The following is a 15,672-nucleotide window of genomic DNA, read 5'->3' as shown; positions in this document are numbered from 1 at the left end:
TCCAGCCGGTTCCAAGCTCTGGGTAGTCTCTTTTCATTACAACGGATGAACATCAAGCTAATCAGAGATAGTTGCTCGATTTAGGGATCCTTGACATCGACGCCTCGTACGTCCTTTCGGGCGCAAATGTTCCTCTCCACGGCGCAGAGCCTCAAACCCACGAGACTAGACCATGCCTCATGATAGCGGGACTACTCTATCACCCAGATGTAGGTCTCATCCTTTTCGATACCGGGTCCCGAGAGGATGTGATCAAGTCATGGGACAAAGAATTCTTGGAATGTGCACCCCGGACTTGGGACAAGGATATCCACTCTCTTCCTGCGGCTATCAAAGCCACCGGCGCAGGTGAGATTGATGATGTCAAGGCGGTCATATTGAGCCACTTGCATCTTGACCACACTGGGGGATTAGAGCATTTCTTCGGGACTGGTTCGTACATCGCTTCTTCTATTGCTAAGGCTAGCTGACGGTGAACAGATGTGGAAGTCTGGTGCCATGAAGCCGAACTCAAGGATGCCTTTTGGTCAGCCGCAACTGGAATTGACAGTGGGCTGTTTCTGCCGGATTACTTGCGAGCGGATCTGTTGAACTGGAAGACTTTCTCGGAGCAGAATGTAACACTCTGGAGGGGCGTTACCTTACATAGATGTCCGGGACATACGGAAGGGTCACTTGTTCTTGAGCTCACGTTTCAGAGTTCCGGTACTGTTATCATGACGGGTGATTTGTTTCATGTGAAGGAAAATTATGAAGAGGGAAGACCGACGGGTTTTCTTATGCGAGACTATTGCGAGTGGTTTCGGAGCAGAGACTACGTGAGAAGATTAGTGCAGCGTACAAATGCGAGGGTCTGCTTGGGCCATGAGAGAGGCTACTTTGATATGTTTGAGAGGAGTCCCAAGTATCTTGAATGAATGGAGAGGGTTGGGTTTGGACATGACCTTTGTTGCTCTGAATTATATATAGTGTTTCATATACTTTGTGCTATTTACATACCGTAGATGCACATACTTGCTTCGATCATTTATTCTGACATTAGTAGAATGAAACGGTCTAATGAGGCCCCATCACCGTACTTAGAGTCTCTCGCCACAGTGAATTGTTGTATGCTAAATGTTGCCGAGATAACTTCTTTATAAGATCCCGGCCGGGTTTCATGAAATTGGTCATTCATGCTCGCAATGTAGTGGAATGGTGGATCAAAAGTACTGCACCGCCTACTCGCAACATGTTCATCATTACGAGAAACAGCAGGCATGTTTTCGTCCAGGTTTAGCAATGAGACTCATGAGGGAAGGCAAAGAAGTTTTATAAGGAGCCATGCCATGGAAAGACAATGAGCACGCGGACGTTCAGGTCACCATAGTCTCGGCAGAGGAGGTTGTTCTTCCACGATCGACCAGGATATATACTGCGTCTCACGCGTCAATGTATTCAATACCTCCCCTTGAACTGCAGGGAAGGTTGGTATGGCCGTGAATGGTGTATGAAGCTTCTCCTACTCTAATATCGTACTATTACTTTACTGGACAGGATAAATGCGGCTCCAGAGCTGGCAGTCCCCGTGCGCTGGAAATTATATTATAGTAAATAGACCAAAGTACTAGAGAAAACGAAGTGGATCCGGCATTTTTTTGACTTTGGTAGCTCCGGCCTTAAATCCTCGGAGTAGGATCTACCGTGCGTTCCCGCGTTGCGCCATATTGCGGCGGGCGCTATTAAGATTTAGAGTGTCACGAACTTAGGGCTTGGAAATCGAGCCTGTATCTTGGATTAAGGTTATTGCCTGATTCCACAGGCCGCATGCCTTACTGTGACTCTGCCAGCGAAAGAGCCTGCAAGCGGAACCTTCATGCGCGTTGGATACATGACTATATATATGTACATCAGCTGAGAGCGAGAAATCCTTGTACGCGTTGCAGTTCGATGGTTAAGAAGCCATGAATAAATTAACGCGAGTAATGGATTGAACATATATGAACACGGGCAGCCTAGTCCATGCAGAGAATCATGTGTAGAGAAGTATATTCAGTAGTAAGTCTTACAAAACTACGCCAGAAAGATAATGTAATATTTCGTTGTTGATAGAACAAGTTCTTCGTATATTATTCTGCACCCACTCTTAGTACGCGAGTGTAAATAGTATCCGCCAATGGCTGACCTTTGGAATCGGTCTTTGTAGAATCGGTGTCTATCTCTGTTGCCGCCTTTCCTACTTTGATGGTCATGCCCTAATGGACCAATGCTTGGTAGGGCTTGCTTAACGCTCGCGTACAGTTACGCGCATTAGAAGCACCGAGTGTTATTGTACGCATTGCTTAGTTAAGGCCACGAACAAACATATTATATCTAGACAGATTTCTACAATTTGTCCACCAGGCAACCTCATCTGCTGTTTCGATGTTTGAGCCCTCGGCGAACTTTATTGGTCGCATCGTCTGGTTACCCTAAATACTTTAGCGTAGTTTGGGACAGGGTTTGATTGGTTACAATGCTTGTAACATTCCACAAGTAGCAACCTAATCTAGCCAGTGGTCCAATAGGACTACATTGCTTCTTTCTCCCTGTGTTTGACACGCGTCCCCACCGTACCCACAACAAGAATGAAAGCGAGTTTCCCCCCCGACAAAAATCCTAAATAACTCCCAAGACACGTGTATCCCCGTTTTCGCCGTCCGTTTTGTGGCCAACCCCGATCACGAGTTGTCCTGAAAGGCGATTGTAGACAAAGTTCTACTAATTGAGTAGATTTTTGCAGGAGGCCATTGGATGCGACCGATCATGATGTTTGCCACGGTATTGTAGAAGGGTCTCTTCGTGGCGTCAGTCCTCTTTTGACACGGGATGCCATCCGTTTGAAGTTCTCGTATTGAGCGAAAGAGTCATGGTGGAGGGCTCAGATAAACAGAGCTATTAAATTCGATTGGTCATCCGGTGAGTCAGTCATCATTTGTAAATCGGAAATACTGAGTTTCCGAAGGGAATGTTTTGGTTCCAGATTGGCTTCTGGGATATTTGTTAGTGGAGCGGTTTCAGATATCCCCCGATTCCCACTTACCGAATAACTCCACAAAACCTAGCGGCCGTGCGCGTTGACACTTATCTGGAGAGGAGTCCATTTCCTGCTGGCGGAGGATCGAAGAACGATCTCGGGTGTAAGGCCACAGGGGATCTCTGCGGGATAGGTCGGGGTGTATTGGAGGAAACAACTCAGGACCTCGACGGAATATTGTTGGTAGGCGTAGGAGAGAGGTGTATTTCCGTCATGGTCTCGGATCGACCAATTGGCACGTCTCTTGAGGAGGAGTTCGACCACGGCGAGGGAGGATTGCTGGGCTGCAATGTGTAGTGCTGTTTGGCCGCGGTTGTCGGTGGTTGATGGCTCGATGCCGTAGTTGAGAAGCAGTTCGAGGACCTTGACGTCTTTGTGAAGTGCGGCTAAGTGAAGAGCTGTCCGACCATCTGCATCCTTGGCAGTGAGGATCGATTTGTCTTTGAGATATTCATTCTCAATGGTGGTGGCATCGCCAATGGTGGCGGCATGGAGAAAAGCGCTGTTGACACCCATAGCTAGGGATGATATAGGGGAAAGACAATAAATAATTAAATAAATGTCTAGGTTCAGGCGAGCTTGCGGAAGACGAAGATCTCGGTTCCCTACGATTTCAGGCGGACATTCCTCTCGTTTTATTTCAATGAGCGACAAGGTTCAGAAGCGTCTGGCCAGCTGCAGTTACCACCTCATGCTCCTATTATGGGACCGGGGAGGCTATACCTTGAGTAGCCGAAGCATAGTACATACAGCTCGACCTACAGAACGGAGGAAATTCCCCCCGACATTAAGGGTTGCGATTGCTTTGTTCATGACAAGCACATGTCCACCTGCCTTCCTGGGACTAATGCTCATCTCGGAGTCTGTGGAATCAGTCCCGAGTTCTACGGGACTTGGTGAGATATCCACTCACGTCGGACGAGAGATGAGTTGGCTGGTTCGACTGTCGAGTCAGTGGTTTCCAGCCTAACAGCCCACGTGGTGATTTGATTCGCTCTGGTGATCTTTCGTATCGAGGTCCGCTAGTTTAGTGCTTTTCCTGGTGAGTTAAATTTACGTTGGTATGGGTCGATTTGGAACGATGGGCCGGAAAGTGGAGACCAAGCGGGACAACGGTGCTCAGAGTAGCGAAGACTCCAATTAACCGATAGACTGCGCTTCTGGCTAAACTTCGGAGCCCTCCGCCTCCAGGAACTCCGTCCTCTCCAGACTCCGCAGAGGGTCTGGGGAGTACGGAGTAGTGAACGGCAATGGAGGATGCTGAGTCGATTCCGAAGGGATGACGAATCTTTCTGAATGCTTATGCCGACAGAAAACAGTCGTGAAGGGAAACTAAACGAGGGAACTCCGTGACTCTGCTCGTCTTGACTTACGATAGGCTTGGCGACGATAGTTAAAATCTTAGCCAAGCAGAGAGTTTGGCATGAGTCCTAATGCGCCGGTGGGGCAACCAACCAGTCAGTCTTCGCACATGGGGGTTCTTAAGTTCTCTGACTGGCTCTCTGGTGGCAATGAGGATTTATTACGGGTTAACCCGAAGGCGCTCTTGCTGGACCGACGGAGGACAAGGACAAATGTCCGTTAGATATTATTATTAATTTGTGAATGTGAAGGATTTACGACAGGGATCGTTAGCGCGGGGTTCGAAGAAAAGTACCAGGATGGAAAATTTTGACTCCTTCCTATTGCCCCTCGTACTGTTATCATAATTCCATCCACGAACGGCATTGTTGATCGCCTCAAAATACAAAAGACTTTCGGTCGTTGAGATCATTGATGGGTTCGTTTATGGTCCGTGTCCTCGGCTTCAGTGGGCCGATAAACCTTTGCTTTCCAAAGCTTGTCCTCTTGGCTTTCTTGTCCTTCTCCAATGTGGCGCGTGCAACCGCTGTCCATGCAAGTACGCACGATGAATGGGGAGATGATGGTTTTTTGTCAAGCTCGCATCGCATACTATCAACCTACGATAAGTGCGTCTTGACGCTTTGCGGTGCGGTGATTTTCATATGTGCTGTCGCATTGTTAGTTCAAGTGCGATTCCCTCATTATTCTCAAGAAGGGCAATCCCATGCTGAAACATTAAATCTCCATAGGCATGCCGAATATTGATCGACATCGGTCGAAAAGAACGTCTTTGGCGACAAGAGGACTACCTAGCGGAAGGAGAGTTACTGATGTCAGCTCTTGAAGCTGGCTATGCAAAAGGCGGCAACCTCCCCCGATATGCGACGCGGTTTGGTACCCTTTCGGAACAGGAGATCGATGTCAGTGGCGTACGGAAGGTTGTTCTAGTGCCAAATTACACCTATGCGACAACTGCAGCCCAAGATGCGTACGCGGATTGGTTTGTGAGGTGGTGTCACCTTCAAGAGGAAGCCTCGAATTATGCCGTCGAGGAATCCCCGGATGAAGTGGCTCCTCTCCTCGATCTCAGATCTCCAAAGGCACCACGGTATTTGGCTGAGGCTGTGACTTCTTCTTCACAGGGTCCTTCGGATGGAATGGCTCCGCTCATTGACCTTGGTTCTCTGGAAGCGCAACAGGATGTGGATGACCTTGCGAGCTCTCCACGGCCACTTCTAGCTGAATGATTTGCTGTCGCGATCGGACAGCATGTCTGTTCTGATTAAATCCTTCACTAAACGTCCCGCATCGCTGTCGCACAGGACAAAGCCGAGAGTGATTCGACTCCTCCAGAGACCATGACTAGACTGTGACCTGGTAACTTTGACCTTGATATGGAGGATGGCGACCTGTCTGACATATTAACTCAAGGTTAGCTGCTTAAGGGGCGTTGAGGATATCACCAATGTCCCATACAGGTTGCTTCGATGATCGCGGCAGACGTACGGATACTCTCTCAATTCTTCCTGGATCCAAATCCCCGTGGTGGTCGAGATTCCGTGGTCATATAGTGGTCACTGTATCGAAAAAGAAGAACCAAATACCCTTCTTTTGATCAGCCGCGGAGAGCAGCATTCGAAGACGATGATTCTCATGCTGTTCTGGAAGGCTTTTGACCAAGGCGGAGGACATACGAGCTCTACGAACAACAGAGACCCATTCTAGTTCCTCGCAGTCAATCACTATCCTCACTTGATAGTTACATTGCATTTGTTACTAGCTCATTTTTGGTTGTATTATCCGCATTAATGAGTGTACATCATTAGCATCGCTAGTCTCTGACGAAGAGCTATCACTATGGCTGCCCATGACGGCCGAGGCTTAAGGGCGTACAATCTCTCCAAGGTGACTCGCTTCTACAAACAACTTATGGAGGTCGTCTAGAGTAGCCGAAGATGTCTAGATTCCTTTTTTAATTTGCGTAGACAAGAAAGAGATTATTGTTACACTAACCTTATAAACCATTTATACACAATACATACCCTCTACCTCCATAGTAGTAATCCTATTGCTAGACAGGATATTAACTCCTGTGGAAATGTTATCAAGCTTGCAGAGTAACGGCGCCACAACCCCATTAACCGCAAAGTCCACCGAAAGGTTTATACCAATATACATGTACCGATGCCTTGGGAAGGGTATGGGCTTGAACGCATTACTCATGAATATTATGCAATTTATGGTCCAAGCTATATTATTCCACATTCACAGTAAGTAAGAGACTCAACTTGGTACACGCTACCCAGCCTGCTGCATGAGATGTTCCAATTGAGCAATTGATTGCTGCAACTCGTCCTCGGTCGGCATGTTGACGTTGAGGCGATAAAGCACATCCTGCTGCAGAACATTCTTAGCAAGGCCGGGCTTCTTCTTGCGCTGATATCGCTGCCATTTCTCTTTAATCGGTTCACTTCTAGGTTCCCCTCGAGCAATTCTTTTGGAGTCGTGTGATCCCTTGATGGAAGTGGCAGCCCGCTCAATTAGACCAGACTTGCTCCCAAACAAGCTCCCAGTAAGTACCGAAGAAATTTTTCCATTGTTCACAGGATGGTTTGGGTCGTTGTAGCGTGAGACAAAACCCTTGCGTCCTAACTCTGGAACAGCTAGACTGGACCCTGGGTTTTTGGCTTCCTGGTTCTTGTTAGCGAAGTTATTACCGACCAAGACGAGCACGTAGACTCACATATCAGGCCTGCGCTTTTCTGTCCATGTAATCCTGCACCCAAGCCCCAGCGCTCTTCACTTTCTCGCGCGACTCCTCGGCCTCCCTCCCCTTGCCTTCCATCGCCCGTGCCGCAGCGCGATCTAAATCGGGATGTACGAACGGTGCAGCCACAGGGAGCTTAATCTGTCCATTAGTCTTACCGCTGGCAAGTCTGATATTTTTCAAGTGCTTTTTGACCATGTTCATTTCTGGGTGTTCGTCGCTGTGCGTATACTTCGCGATTGTCGGGGCAGGGTCGAACGTTGGTTTCTCGACTGGCTGGTTAATATCAGCCTTTTCGATTCCAAAGAGTGTCTTTCCAAGCTTTTGAGATAGTAGGCCAAGGACTCCGCTTTGCTAGCCCGGGACATCGTCCTTAAAGGCCATGACCATGGCGTAGAGCCTGCGAGGCATGAAGAGGTCTTGGTTCACCCGGTCAAGAAAGGTGTTCGCGCGGTGCCAGGACTGGATCTCACGAGCTGTTCCTGCCACGGTTTGGACGATGACACTTGTTATTTGAGCGGCTGTTTCGGGGAACAAGCCCACGATGCCGGCAGCGACGTAGACGGCCTCGATTCATGCTGAAGCCTGTATCCGTAGTCAACGACTATGACTCCACGGCTAGACAGAAGAAAAAAGGAGTGAGGGGCCAAATAACCTTGCTCGCATGGAAGGAACCCTCTAGGAAATTTAAAAACACGACCTGACTGATATCGCAATCAGCCAACACAGACGCATACGCACGCACGAACCCTCGATCCTTGTTGCCGGGCCGCCGCTGGGGAATGATCACTGGACCTGGTTCTGGAAAGTTAGATAGGAAGAAAGTCGAAAAAGGCTGATGCGGCATCAATTGGACCCCTATATCTTCCAACCATTATCAATGTCCTGCCAGCACAAACCGGCAGGGGATTACTCCGTCCGTCCCTAGGCCAATTCTAATTGATTCAGTGGTTCACAGTCATATGATTAGATAATTAGACCCAGCAGACTACACTATGCATACCAAATAGCCGAAGCAGATTAAAGCTCCAAGCAGACTGACTAGGGTAAGTAGACTCAATAGATCAACTAGACCAACCAGGTAGTTCAATCAGACGAGGCAGACGAGGCAGACCAGACAGATCACGCAGACCAACACCAGGCAGTCCGACCAGAGTCCAGACTAAGTAGACGAAGCAGGCAAAGGAAGATCTAATGTTAAAAATGTGTGCACGTTGTCCTATTGGCTTTGGCGTAAGTATATACCCGATGAGCCTTTCCTTTTCTGGGCCTCGGGAAGCGTCATTCGTCCATGCATACTAGACTATACCGATGGAAGTAGGCGGTATGGCTAGTGGGTAATAGACGGTGAGTAGGAAATAGTCTCTAACTTTTGCACTGCCCCTGCAGATGCACTAGTGCTTAGATTAATTAAAGCCTAAAAAAGCTAATACTAGAAAACAATAAACTAGTGCTTACCAACAATCGGTTGTCAGCGTATCTGCGCTTGTGTGCAGATATTTTTGTTGCAGTAGACGGGCGCTTAAGGTTTTGGGGTCCGCTCAGCCTCATCTAGGGTCCGACATACCATCGCTTATCTAGTAGTAGGCGGAGTGATCCCAATAGACTACTACTACTACTATATAAAGTCTGTATCGATCAACCAAGTTGGAAAGAATTTCTTTTGATTATCAGACAATACCTACAACTACTCAGATACATTTTCTTCAGTCACATTCATCATACTCTCGCAAGATGCAAATCTATTCGATCGTCGCTGCTGCTACTCTTTCGCTGGCAGGTACTGCTCACGCTTGGGCTCAGGCTGCCGACGGAACCTGGATTGCAAATCAGAACAGCTATATCTTCACAGACAGTAAGTGATCTTGGGGGGTGGTGGGTGACAAGATTCTTCAAACTAATCATGCAACCTGTAGATCTGCAAAACAAATGGGAGGTTGTCGAAGCATGTACTATCAGGAACACGAATACATGGCTTTCTGATTATGAAGCCTGCGCTTATTGGGTAAATAGCGAGGGGCTTATCGCTCGTGGAAGTACGTATTCCTACCGGGCTAGATAAGATTCCTAGCAACGTTCTGACAATATACTATAGAATGCACGCCTGCTGTTAGACCCGTTGGTGATCCGGCCCACATAGTTCACTGCGAGTGAATTAGGGAAGATGTGGATTTGTTGAAAGATATATAGTCTAAACTTGGTTGAATTGTTTCTAGTTCATGCGAACTTCAGTCTCTGGGCTTGGAGAAACGTGCTCTAGATAGGATGCTTGTGAGGCAGAGTGTGCAGTTTGGCGATAGTGTTCCCGAAATATTAGTCCTTTCCATTCCGTACACGATACAGCTAAAGCCTTAGCACCCTCGAGACTTTCTAACATGGTCCGGGAGCGAGCAGCTCGTCGTGATCTCGGCCTACAGCTAAAGCCCAACTACTGAGGGTATAACGAAGCTCTGATTCTTCGGTGGTCTAGTACTTGGTCTAATAAGTCAGATTACCACCTAACTATCTCAGATCCTTTGGACGATCTGAGCCATTCTTGGAGTTAGCGCTATTCCATGGTTGACTAGTCTTTTCGGCTTAGCGGGTTGTCCAGTCTAACCTCGTATTCGAGCCTGGTCTTTCCATATAGCGGTGAGCTAGGTACTCGATTAACCTGTCATGGAATGTTGGGTATTGGTAATAGTGCGTGTTTATCCATGAAGGACCCATTGTGATGTTGAGCATGCACTTATGGTGCACAGCAGCTACAACTTCTTGCAATTCCCAGGTTTCCGCTCAATCCATCGGCCTCAGCTAGGAGCGACTATTGCAGCGAGTTATATCAGGGGACCCAATACAATATGCCTTACAGCAGCGGCGTTTGCTGTACCACTCTCGGTTATGTTTTCCAGCGGTTCTAATTGGACCATAAGACTAGGGCGCGGAAAGGTTCGGGATCTTTTAGAGTTAAAAAAGAAGCATGTTACAGCTCATCTAGTATTGAGTAATTAGAGAAGAAAATCAGGAACTTCTATTATCCCTACTTACAGATATGCGGTCCAAGGAACAAGTTCTGAAGAATACTAGACGTTAAATTAGCTGATAGCAATCTTAGAATAATCTAGTCTATCTTACATAAGTATTCTATAGCCGTGGCGATATACGGCTACAAGATTGAATAGCTATTTGAATAAATCTCTCTACTTATAATACATTCCTCCTTCATGTATGTAACAGAGGCTTTATTCATCGTCATAGGGTTAGAACCTCTCGACACCTCCTACAGAAATTAGAATCATGGCCAGTGCCGTCCATAAGACTGGAGATTCCACTGCCACATGAAATTATTAGACAGCATCCGATGGATCCTGAAGATCCTAAGACTCAACGGCGCCTGAATAACGTCGCAGCAATCGATATAGCAGCAGTGAGATTCGGTAAAGACCATGAAATTCCTATGGTAAAGCTGGCATTCTTTGCGATCGCCTAGCTATGGAAATGTCACGCCGACGGCTCAACTGCGAAGAGGACATGCCAAATATGACTTTGATCACCAAATGGAGCGTGAACACGTAAGTACCAACATAATCTTGTGTTATCCTTCAGGGCAGACTGATTTACTTGGGACCAGGGATTTCTGTCACATGACAACGATCACATGTCATCTATATCTTTAGGTAGTTAGTAGAACATCTATAGGAGGGAATAACAACTACTTAATGACCATCAAAAGGCTTCATCTACCATAAAGTAGATTGACGAACGGTATGACCGTAACAATTTCCATCTTAATCCAGCTTTTCACCATCACGATTATGATTATCGAGACGATTACCACTGGACCGTCAACTTCTTCTACGCTTGCTCAAGCCATACTACCTTCCCGCACATCAAGGCCATCATGCACCACAGCGAGGCCAAGGACCCCGAGCTGGTCCTTCGGGCAGAGATCATGATGATAGTTGCCACAATGCACTCCCGCCTGACCACGGAGACTCTCCTGGATCACCTCATTGTTCCGGTTAGTTTCAACGTCGCTTTCATCTGAGTCGCTGCTGATGCTATTCACCTCTTCCGCTAGGTAATGCTTTTCAGCTTCGCGGGATGCCGCGTGCGCATTCTAATCGCCATCCATGACGGCCAGAATTTGGGGATCGCGATGTCCGGGTTCATGGAATACTCGGAAGGATCTCAGGATCTCTGGGACATGCTTACTCGTTACCTGGGATGTGGTATCAACAATAGGCTGAGCACCGAAAAGCTGCTGTCCGCATATTTGGAGGAAGCTTTGCCATGGAGAGAGAAGTGTAGCTGAATATCTCAAGAACATGATATGATGATGATCAAGAATGCGGAATTCTACACCATAACGTTATATCAATGAGGCACGGATGCACTCTATATAATCATCTTCTTTACTGCAGTCTAGTACATACGACCATAGGGTGTGGAAAACAGGGCTTCCCGTCCGCTCAGCCGTACTTAAGCCACACGCCGGGAGGTTAGTAGTTGGGTGGGTGACCACCAGCGAATCCCTCCTGTTGTATGTTTTTAGGGGTCTATTATTTTTTTTCTTCGTCTTATTGTGTATATTTTTCTTATTTGCTGATATGGATGGAGTATGTCCGACGGGGCGGGCTGCGACATGAAGGAATTGTATCATACATTGTTAGTATGCTAACCTCAAGCAGGTTATTTAGTTATAACGCTACATGCATATTTTAAGGCGTAATAAAGAATGTGAGTCGTTTTCTAGGTAGGTAGGTATGTTGTATGGGGGCCTGGTTATCAAAGATAATTACTGTGTTCGGCGCCACCGGCAACCAGGGTGGCTCTGGCATCAATACCATCCTTGAAGATCCCTGACTTTTTAAGAAATACAAGATTCGTGGGATTACTCAGGATAGTTCGAAGGAGTCTGGGCAGAAACTTATCAAGCAAGGTGTTGAGGTTGTTTCGGTAAGACCACATCCAAGCATAAAATCATGACAGGAAGGTACATGAATAGAAAGCATATTATATTGAACATCCTATCTTAAAGTAAATTATATCATAGGGTTCTATGAAAAAGCACATCACTCTGATTCCCTCTTCTCAGCAAGCCATTACAACAAAGCCTCTTTATTAGCCCTTTTGTTTCTCTCTGCCGCTTGCATTACCTTGTCTGTGATCGAAATTTGATGCTCGGTATTCAGGAACTTTTCGATGACCTCATTGCTGCATCGTTCCACGATAATCGCTGCCACTTGCTCAGTCTCCGGTGATGGAATATCATTTGGCAGAAGTCGCTGAATCAAGTTTTCAAAGCCGTGGTCTTCTTTTTGTTCCCAGTCATATGGGTATGCTTGCAGTAGATCGATCGCTTCTTGGCCTTCTGCAAGATTCAGGAAAGCCATAGTCACGGTGGCTTTTGTTTCCGCATCGGTGTGGCTATCTTGCCAAATATCTTCCCATACGACTCGAGGCTTCAGATCCCGCTGCAGTCTGAAGAGGAATCCTGTCATAAACTCTGGGTTCTCTATGGGAGCCTTTTTCCATACGTTGCGGGTAATCGGGACTGATCCTAGTCGATCGTAAATGATTTTGATAGTGTCAGCTCCTTGCCAATCCCGGATTGTGGCTAGGATTACTTCCTTCGTGATCGTTATAAGGTCTTTGAGCTTCTCCATCATAAGTTTTATGGATGATGCGTTGCTTGCGGCTCGGACTAGGATTTTTTGTGTAATTGGGGCATCTGGCTTGTGTTCGATAAGATTGTATTTCGAGGTAGAAAAGTTGGGGGCGACTGTCGCGATCACCGTTTCGTCTGCACTCACGATTTGACGATCAAGGAGCGCCTTCAATGCGGGCAGCCCCTTTTCTTCTTCTTCTTCTTCTTCTTCCTCTCCATACTCTAAGGTGCCGATCTGTTCAAGCACTTCTTTGATCGGTACTTGACCAGGGACCCGATCTAGAAGGATCGGAATCATACCGAGATTCTTACTTGCTGCTTGAACAGCTTCCTCCGGCATCCCTGCGCCTGGGAACCTTGTAAGCGTCTTTTCGAGTACTCTGGGAGCGTCCGGACTGGGACTCTTGGCCATTGCGATGATAACACTATCAGTAATAGGGAAGGCGTTTCCAAGAAGCTCAAGGAACTCTTTAATCAATGGGAATGCAAACGGCCTGTTCTGAGCCGCCTTCACAGCCATCTGTGATGGGAATATCAGATCCTTCATTTTTCATCAGCAATTCGAACATTTCCATTATTTCCCAGGTCCTTGAAACAGTTTCCTCCAGAATGGTCTCAGATACAACGGAGCCGGGCTGCTGTCTATCCAAGATGAGGTTCATCATTTCAAGGCCACCAGGTGCGTTCTTGACTATGCTGTGAATGACCTTCTCCCTATGAATTCAGACATTCAGCCATTCAATCACTGTTCCAGACCGTGTGGATAGTTATTGGACACTATCATCATATTCTCAGACTCGGGCCCATGTTTCATCCCTCCGAATCACATAGTCTATGTAGATTGGATAACATACGTCCCAATCAGCATTACTCAAATTCTCGTGATAAGGTAGCCCCCCAGTTTCCTGGGGCCTGAAGACATGTAACCGAGCCCCCATTCACACGAAGGATCTTTTGCCCGGTACATTGACGATTCAGATACGCTATCAGACGCCACTCGCCACCACCACTAAAGAAGTATTAGGTACAGCCATTACCACTAATGGGTGAACATTTCAATACAGAATCCCCCCTATGACTGGTATCGCCCGCGCCGCGGCAGGCCTGGCCAGCGCTATAACAATTGAACGTGTAACTTGCGCGTTTTTCAAGCGAAGATAGAGCGGCATCAGCGGGGTTGGCAGACACGGGCTCAGACTGAGACATCGACTTCGGAAATGACAGAAATGGGAGAGGCAGTCGTGACGGGCAGCAGGAACATTGCGGCACAGAGGATGCGCCTTAGACCCGGCCTCGGATTAAGCGATAATTGAGAATTGGGATAGCTTGCCTGTCCAGCCATTGCTGAAATAGATCGTAAAATGAATCTCGGATGCTTGAGTCTTCGGTATCGCAGCGAAAGGGAAGATTCCCTTTGTCCTCGTCAGTCGAGACAAGGGTAGTCTCTGAATAGACTTTGCGGAGACGTTCTGTAATATTAGAAACGATCCGAGTCTTCGATGGGAACAGGCACAGTGAGCGTGATATGGATTCCGTTTTGTTCTTGTTCTGTGTCCATGCTTTCTCGCTGACAGGTAGCGCACAAGCTATGCTTTTATATTTACCTCCTCTCGTGGTCACAGATGTTTGAAGTAGTTCAGAGACTCGGAGTAATGAGCTAGAAAACAGTGGCAGGCATTACATCATGCCTTTTTCTTGGGTGACATCAGTGCCGTTCACGCCTGGTGCTTGGAAGACTCAGTCTCTTGGTCGCTTCAGCGAATACTGTGCGGCGCAAAGACCACGCTTGCCAGCTATTGGTGCATGAGGCAGCTTATTACTCGCTTTGGACCCTTTAAAATACTGGAAACTTGTGCTGTAACCTGGGCGGAGTTCGAGCGAATACTACCTGTCGAGCAATCATTGCCTGGGACCCTTTCGATTATAGGCAAGGGCTCTTAGGTGCACTGCTCTCTTCGTTCATTATACTTCATCAAGACGTGCGAATATGCCCATCTACCGCGGATGGATTGAGGTTTGCGAGACTATTTTCGTTCTCGGAATCTATCAAGCCAGCCAACAAGTTTAAATAACCGTATATACTCTATCACTCACTAGGTTGATGGTATACCTTTTTTGAAGCCTTATGCTGCCAAGATGATTTTCCGTGGCCCCCGACGTAGCGTATTGCCGATGACGTGACCACAAGAATATCCCGTCTCCACAGTGCATACGTGGGGATGTGGGCCTTGGTCTTGATGTGTGCTGCTTGCTGTCGGTCGTGACGCCATTCTGTCTGGCTTTCTGGTTGTTTCCCAGGGAGCTTACTCCGCGAATTGAGATGGTATGGAATTGGATGAAAGACTGGATTCAAGAGCGATATCCAGATGACCAGCAGCTTTCTTATGATACTCTACGCGAGGTTGTACGGGCTTCATGGGATGTAGTACCAGAAGATTTTTTAAAGGATCTTATTGAATCCATGCATGCAAGGTGTCAAGCTGCAAGAGATGCAGAGGGTGGCCATACAAAACACTAGCGAGCTTGCTTAGGATTAGCTTCAATTTTGATACTGGCAGAATTCGAAGGATTCTAATCCTGGTATGACCCACGGTACTAACAAAATCACCGGGGTCAACCGGAGTAGTTCCTTCATCGGTAAACCGGGCCAACCTGTTTACCTCTAGCGTCATGTCAGCGCCCATCTGATACATGATTCTCAGTCAAATCCTGTCAGATTGGATATATATGGGATCGTAAAAATCTTGGCCCCTTTTACTAAATGTGGGCAGCTAACAAAAAGATTGATAGAATAGCCAATAATTCATTGCCATAATAAGTGAAATCAGCCCTCGGTCAGACAATGGATCAACAACC

The 15,672-nt window shown here is 47.2% G+C and overlaps 6 protein-coding genes across 6 annotated transcripts; 3 read left to right on the top strand and 3 right to left on the bottom strand.

Moving 5' to 3' along the window:
* Positions 1 to 179: 179 nt before the first annotated feature.
* Positions 180 to 917, top strand: AO090038000065 (N-acyl homoserine lactonase family protein; the record flags this gene model as incomplete). Its single annotated transcript, XM_001824995.3, has 2 exons — positions 180 to 432; positions 481 to 917. 2 exons carry the CDS (start codon positions 180 to 182, stop codon positions 915 to 917), a joined length of 690 nt encoding a protein of 229 aa, XP_001825047.3.
* Positions 918 to 2,899: 1,982 nt separating this feature from the next.
* AO090038000066 (ankyrin repeat domain-containing protein) lies at positions 2,900 to 3,571 on the bottom strand (the record flags this gene model as incomplete). The annotated part of the gene is made up of 3 exons (XM_023238456.1): positions 2,900 to 3,009; positions 3,062 to 3,140; positions 3,221 to 3,571. 3 exons carry the CDS (start codon positions 3,569 to 3,571, stop codon positions 2,900 to 2,902), a joined length of 540 nt encoding a protein of 179 aa, XP_023092983.1.
* Positions 3,572 to 5,229: 1,658 nt separating this feature from the next.
* Positions 5,230 to 5,646, top strand: AO090038000067 (uncharacterized protein; the record flags this gene model as incomplete). Its single annotated transcript, XM_001824997.3, has 1 exon — positions 5,230 to 5,646. The coding sequence occupies one exon, from the start codon at positions 5,230 to 5,232 to the stop codon at positions 5,644 to 5,646; it is 417 nt and encodes a 138-aa protein (XP_001825049.3).
* A 1,051-nt stretch (positions 5,647 to 6,697) lies between these two features.
* On the bottom strand, positions 6,698 to 7,364 carry AO090038000068 (uncharacterized protein; the record flags this gene model as incomplete). The annotated part of the gene is made up of 2 exons (XM_023238454.1): positions 6,698 to 7,067; positions 7,285 to 7,364. The coding sequence occupies 2 exons, from the start codon at positions 7,362 to 7,364 to the stop codon at positions 6,698 to 6,700; spliced, it is 450 nt and encodes a 149-aa protein (XP_023092984.1).
* A 3,338-nt stretch (positions 7,365 to 10,702) lies between these two features.
* AO090038000070 (uncharacterized protein) lies at positions 10,703 to 11,460 on the top strand (the record flags this gene model as incomplete). The annotated part of the gene is made up of 4 exons (XM_023238453.1): positions 10,703 to 10,717; positions 10,777 to 10,825; positions 10,943 to 11,166; positions 11,227 to 11,460. The coding sequence occupies 4 exons, from the start codon at positions 10,703 to 10,705 to the stop codon at positions 11,458 to 11,460; spliced, it is 522 nt and encodes a 173-aa protein (XP_023092985.1).
* A 790-nt stretch (positions 11,461 to 12,250) lies between these two features.
* On the bottom strand, positions 12,251 to 13,228 carry AO090038000072 (uncharacterized protein; the record flags this gene model as incomplete). Its single annotated transcript, XM_001825000.3, has 1 exon — positions 12,251 to 13,228. One exon carries the CDS (start codon positions 13,226 to 13,228, stop codon positions 12,251 to 12,253), a length of 978 nt encoding a protein of 325 aa, XP_001825052.3.
* Positions 13,229 to 15,672: the final 2,444 nt, after the last annotated feature.

This window comes from Aspergillus oryzae, chromosome 6, assembly GCF_000184455.2.
Source record: "Aspergillus oryzae RIB40 DNA, chromosome 6".
Lineage (NCBI taxonomy): Eukaryota > Fungi > Ascomycota > Eurotiomycetes > Eurotiales > Aspergillaceae > Aspergillus > Aspergillus oryzae.
This window is presented reverse-complemented; position numbering and strand designations above follow the sequence as displayed.